Raw genomic sequence first — 6,000 nt, forward strand, 5'->3', positions numbered from 1 at the left:
TATGTGTGATGCAAAAAGACAGCCACAGATCCTTAGTTAGAAAAAAAGAGACAAAAAAAAGGAAACGAAAAGGTCCCTTAAAATATTCAGCAGACCTATTAACAGAGCATCACAGTCTCTCTTTCTCTTTGCTGTGAGTGAAGGCAAACAGCAGTCAGCAGATCACACATCTCTGTCTGTGCACATGTGCAAACGGAGTCTTCCCAAGTGTGCTTGACAGCACAACAAGCTATCACCGAGGACCAAAGTCGTAATGAAGCTTATTTTGTTTAAGAAAAACAGTAATTAACCCAAAAGAAGTGAAAGTCAAATACAGTGTTTATAATACATGTAGCTAGAAGCTTGAGCTTCTGAAGTCTAGCCAATGTAGAATAAATTCACAAAACTTCACACAGGCAAGACAGAGTGAGGCATAAATTATGTATGGTAACCACAAGAATAGCAAAATAAAGTGGGGCTGAAATCTTTTGACATTAAATCTTTAATATTTCCGTAAATAAGGTCTATTAATATGAAATGGATAAATAATTTTGACATGTGAAAAATTGCCTATTTTATATTCATGTTTATAAAAACGCCAGTGGTGGACAGAAAGCTGTTTCATGACAGATGTGATAAAGGGACCAGATCTCTGATGACAACAACACCTAGATTAATAGCTACCTGATGAGACAACAATGTGCATGATTCAGTGCTCTGCAATGAGTTTTTGATAATGTTGTATGAGAGCAAATTCCTCATCCATCAGCCCCTGAAAGGCCATGCACAAGAGAGAAACTGTAATACTGGACATGATGAACACCCCAAATCCTGGCACAAAGACGCACTGAATGAAAAGTGAGGCACTTATACCGATAACACAAAAACTGACACACACAGGACAAGAGAGCCAAGAAACAATAAAGACAAGTAAGATTAATGGAGTGTTTGTCATTAGAGTCGTTTATGTGGGTGGACAGAGATACTCGAGTGCTGCTGCTATAAATAAGCACTATGACAGTCAGAAATACTCAGGCAGGAAGCTGCCAGCACATCAAACAAGTCTTTGGTTCCTAATCAGTGAGAACTTTTTGTAAATTAATGCCTTACAAAAACTTAAAAGAGATCACTTAATGACATAAAAACAACAACTTTGATTACTTTGTGTAGTGTAAACTATGCCAAGTTGAATCAGACTGTGTTTTCGATTGAAGTAACAAATCTGCCAAATGATTGGGTACTTTTTTTTCCCCCTGCATCCTTGACATGATTTATTAACATATCTAAGCTTAATGAGGAATTTCACTGCTACATCATAAAAGTAGCCCATCCATGTAATGGAAAGGTGCATTTATTTTGGAATCTGTGGTCTGTGACTACAGAAAACATAAACAAGAATTACCACCTCACAGCTGCATGCCGTCTGCACCAAGATGCAGTTAAATTCCAGTCTGTCCAATCTCATATGATAAACGTAGTGTCAGCTTTGAGGAACTTCATGACTTAAAAATAATAATAAGCATCACATGAAGATGTCAGGATGAAGTCAGCATTTAGGGTAAAACATTTGAGTGTGAATGTGTGTTTAGTTATTACAGTAAGGTCACAATGACCTTCAATCCTTCAACCATCAAATTAAAAAAAATATCACCTCATTGAGAACAAGGAATTGCTTCAGCAGAATGTGAAAATATGTCTTCCTGACTTGGAGCAGCCACTCAAAAAGTCCTACTCATACTGTCACTTTTACAGTGAAATTATCATCTGATTATCACAAACATTGTGTGCGTAAAACATCTGAATTTGTGAAAGAGAAATATAATCAGCTCTTACGTGGGTTTTTCATTTGTGATGAGCACTTTGACCTTGTTCAGAGCCTTCTTGGCACCAGTTGGGGCTGGAGCAGCGACAGGGGCAGGTTTAGTATGTGCCGGGCTTGCATGTGGGCTGGCAATGTAGACCTTTTTGCCTGCACTGCCTGGTGGTTTGGAGTGTGAAAAGTCTGTGATAAAGACTATTCCTTCACTGGTCAGCACTGCAAGGAAAAAAGAAAGGAAAACCATTATAAATGCTTGATAAAGCTGCTTGATAAAGAGCTTGACAAACTGTTGACATTCAGTCAGCATATTGCATCTGCATTAAAAAAGGTTCAGTTGAAGGCATAATAGAACATGAAGTATCTGATATGCTTTATTTAGACATACAGAGGATATATTATGATGTTTAGATGACTACAACATAAGAGAATAAGTGCCTGAAAGGCTGCCCTTGGTTCACCTACATGCCATGTTGGAAGGATCAAATGGGTCAAAAGAAAAGGACAGGATGTTCTCCGCATAGCTCTTCTTCCACAGCTTGGTGCCAGTGTCTCCATTCCACAGAACAATGTAGTTGGGAGGGTGCACGGCTAAAAGGAGATCACGAGACGCATCCTGATTCCATAACCACTCTAAATCTGTAGAGAAAGAGGATGAGACAGAGAAATGTGGGAATGAAGAGGATGGAAGCGTAGTGTGCACCAGCAGGAGTGGCAGTAACAGCATCTAAATGAAAACAAATAGTCAACAAAACTGTGACTGCTTGCGGTTTCTTCTTGGCAGGACTGCCAGGATTGTTTCCTATTCCTGTAGTGAGCTGACAACTACACAATTAAGACCTACAAGACTGGTCTTACCCTGAATTGGTTTGGAGTGTTCCTGGATCTCACAATGGGCAGTCCCGCTAACCACATCCCACACAATGATCTTCCCTGAGGCATCTCCTGAGGCCAGCCGCAGACAGTAGGGCGAGCTCAAGTTGTGGTAGTAATTTTCCCTGGACCATTTGACCTATCAACATAAAATACTAACTGAATAGCTGGCAGGCTATGGAAATAATACATATGTCAACAGAAAGTTTGTCAGAAAGGCAACAACAGAGGCTGGTAGTAACAATCTGAAATAGAAGATATGTATATGTATACACACATCGGGAAGAAAGACACAGAAAACAACACAAATAAGACACATGCCAAGCATAAAACACGTACCTCCGAAATGCAGCCAATGCAAGTTTGATACTTAAAAGGATAAATGACTATGTGCGAGGGGGTGTTTAAATAATTGATTATGTCTGTGCATTTGTGCTCTTTTCTGTGGCTACTTGGTGAGGAATGGCCTGCTGCCACGGCTGCGGTGCCTTACAAGATTAAAGTGCTTTAGAGTGAAGAATGAAAGCCTCAGATGGGCCACAGACACTGATAATGACTGTACAATTTATTGCCTATTATTTACCTTTCTACAAAAACACACATATGTACACACACAGAAACACACACACAATATGACTCCCCATCAATGCAGAATCAATCTTTATCAGTACTGTTTGCTTACTGTCAGTGAAGCAAAGCTGAAAAACGTATCTCAAGGTTAAATGATGCAACATTAATGCAAGGAAATAAATATAAATATTAGTCTTACCATTTCACAAAGTCAGAACATCCTTGACATAAACAAAACACTGCAGTATACATGCAGGAAAGACATCTAAGGCTTACAAGCCATACTTCACAGATACATACTCTGATTTAAAGTGCACCAGAAGGCAAGAGTCGGTTTTTGCTTTTATCAAGTGGATGTTAAATAAACACTTTGTAAATATACAAGGAAAAAAAGTTGTCACAAGTGTCAGACTTAATTGCTGCAATGCTAACATTTAAAAATAATCTCCACTTTGTTGTTAGCTATTTATTTTTGGTAGTGTAGGGATCGGTTTGCTTCAACAGTTCAACTTGCTGACAGATATCGCCTTCTATTTTGTTGGGAGCAGAGTTCCAACTCTGCTTTTAACCTACACCAACACCACCAACGTGTCTGTAAGGCTGTAGTCATATTATAGACTATAGATGAAATATGAGCATTTACCTATAAAACTCACCTTAACTACATTCGCTTTGTGTCTCTCCAGCACCTGGATGGTCTGGGCCGTCTTTGGGTCGATTATGAGAATACTGGAGTGACATCCCTGAGCTATCAGGCCCTGCCAACCCCTACAGGGCATCAAAGCCAGACAGAACAAGAGGCAGATGAGAGTTAACAACAAACAGGAACCTGAGAGTGGAGTCAAGTGTAAGGGGGGGACCAGGTGTCCTTTCCACTACAGAGCAAAAGTAATTGTCTTTGAGTCCTAGACTGAGTTAAAGGTGATGCACAAAACCACAGGAGGAATTATTATTACCCATGCAAGAAAGTTATGCTTCCAGTTCACTAGTTTTAACACCAACTCCTGCAAATGTAGTTTACATGAAAACAGGATATGCTGTATATTACAATTTCCTGCGCTTCACACCTTTCTATATTTAACTAGCTTTCAGTGTGCAGACAACATCTTACTGCATGTGAGTGGCATCTAAAACTAATTAAAGCGTAAAAAAATGTATGACTTCTCCTGGGCAAATAAACACATAAGATGTAAATGTTTAAACACCAAGTGACCAGTTACCTTTATCTAACGCATATGTTGTCTATCTGCAAAATTATCCAGCAAATCATGTATAGTTTTTAATCAAATACAATAACAAGAATAAAACTGTGGCCAATTTATGTGGTTTCAAAACTAGAGACTGTGCATTCCTATTCATTTAAACAGATTTGTTACATTGAACTGTCATAGTTTAACTGATGTGACACAGCAGCTGCTATGAAAGATATGAAGCTCACCAGGCCCAGCAAAATGTCACATGACACTAGAGTCCCTGCATATTTATGTTTTTAGAGAAAAAAATAACTATATTATCAGCGGCTGTTAACGCCGAAAGTCTAGTAGGCACAAATGAAAGCAAACACTTCTGTGACACCCTTTCTGTGCAAATAACAATTCGGTGTCGCTAACTGTCAACAACGAACACATCTGGGCTAAATTAACCAGCTAGTTATGCTAGCGGCAGAGATGCGGTACTCACCAATCAACAGCGGTTTTATTCTGCAAATTGAGAGTGCCAGTCAACGTCCGAGCAGCGAGTTTGATGTTGACAGTGTAAGGAATCATTGTTGGTAAACGTATTTATACTACGTTAACATTTATCTACTAAAAGCTGCTAAAACAAATTAGCTTGAATGGATCGGCTGTGTTATGAATCAAACAGGAAGTGAAGCGGTGTTTCTTAAAGACGTGCCGTGTGGAAACACAACGTACCGCAACAAGGTTCCATGGCTGACATCTCGTGTTCGTCAATGCGGAAACAAAAGTTTATATATTAAAAAAATGTAAAAAAAAAAATAAAATAAAATATAAAAAATGTCTACAAATGCTTTTTAACTTAATCAAATCAAATTAAAAATTTGTATCTGTTCCTACCTGAGAAACTAACATTTGCACATCTTTAATCAATATGTGTTGACATATAACAACGAACATGCAAATCCAGAGCACCCTTACCTGATTTTTATGCTATATAATTTTTTTATTTGGTTATTTTCAAAAAGACCACAGGGCTGCTGATAAGAGAAGACATGCAGAGAATCACAACACAGAGACAAATCTTTTTTTAACTAAGTCAAAACACACAAACCAATAAAGTGACATCTGGCCTCATCGGACCAACACTTCTCGAGTAAACAGTATCCTGCAGGAACAGCATCATATTTTAGTCTAATGTGTTTGGAAGCTACACACAAGGGAGCACATGGCTTCTGTCCACCACAGCTGTGCAGCTAAAATATAAACTACCACACAAGTGCAAAAAATCTTTGAATCTTTATTTGGTGGCACGCTCTCATTGCAGGAACACAATCTGTCACAATAGTTGACATGTTGTAGCAGAAGAAGTATCCAAATTCTTTACTGTTGTGTAACACTGTGTTAGGAGGATGTTCAGTTTTGCTGTTTGACATCACACACTTCCCCTGGTACCCACAGTTACATGCCTCATTCAAAAAATGGCAGACATATGGTGAGCTCTGTTGTACCATTTATATCTGTGCAGGAGTTTTCCAGCTCATAAGATAAGTAACAAGCTGTTTACAAGTGAACTCTCTCCATGTG

The 6,000-nt window shown here is 38.7% G+C and overlaps 1 protein-coding gene across 1 annotated transcript in view; it reads right to left on the bottom strand.

Moving 5' to 3' along the window:
* The window catches only part of wdr11 (WD repeat domain 11), a 38,258-nt gene extending 33,147 nt beyond the window's left edge, over window positions 1–5,111 (bottom strand). The window contains exons 1-5 of the mRNA XM_028423345.1: window positions 4,919–5,111; window positions 3,895–4,006; window positions 2,654–2,807; window positions 2,261–2,434; window positions 1,813–2,014 (exon numbers count right to left, since the gene is read on the bottom strand). Coding sequence (XP_028279146.1) covers window positions 1,813–2,014; window positions 2,261–2,434; window positions 2,654–2,807; window positions 3,895–4,006; window positions 4,919–5,004 — 728 coding nt within the window. The 5' untranslated portion in view covers window positions 5,005–5,111. The remainder of the gene's footprint in view (window positions 1–1,812; window positions 2,015–2,260; window positions 2,435–2,653; window positions 2,808–3,894; window positions 4,007–4,918) is intronic.
* Between the last annotated feature and the right edge of the window lie 889 nt (window positions 5,112–6,000).

The sequence above is a fragment of the Parambassis ranga genome, chromosome 15 (genome assembly GCF_900634625.1).
Source record: "Parambassis ranga chromosome 15, fParRan2.1, whole genome shotgun sequence".
NCBI lineage: Eukaryota > Metazoa > Chordata > Actinopteri > Ambassidae > Parambassis > Parambassis ranga.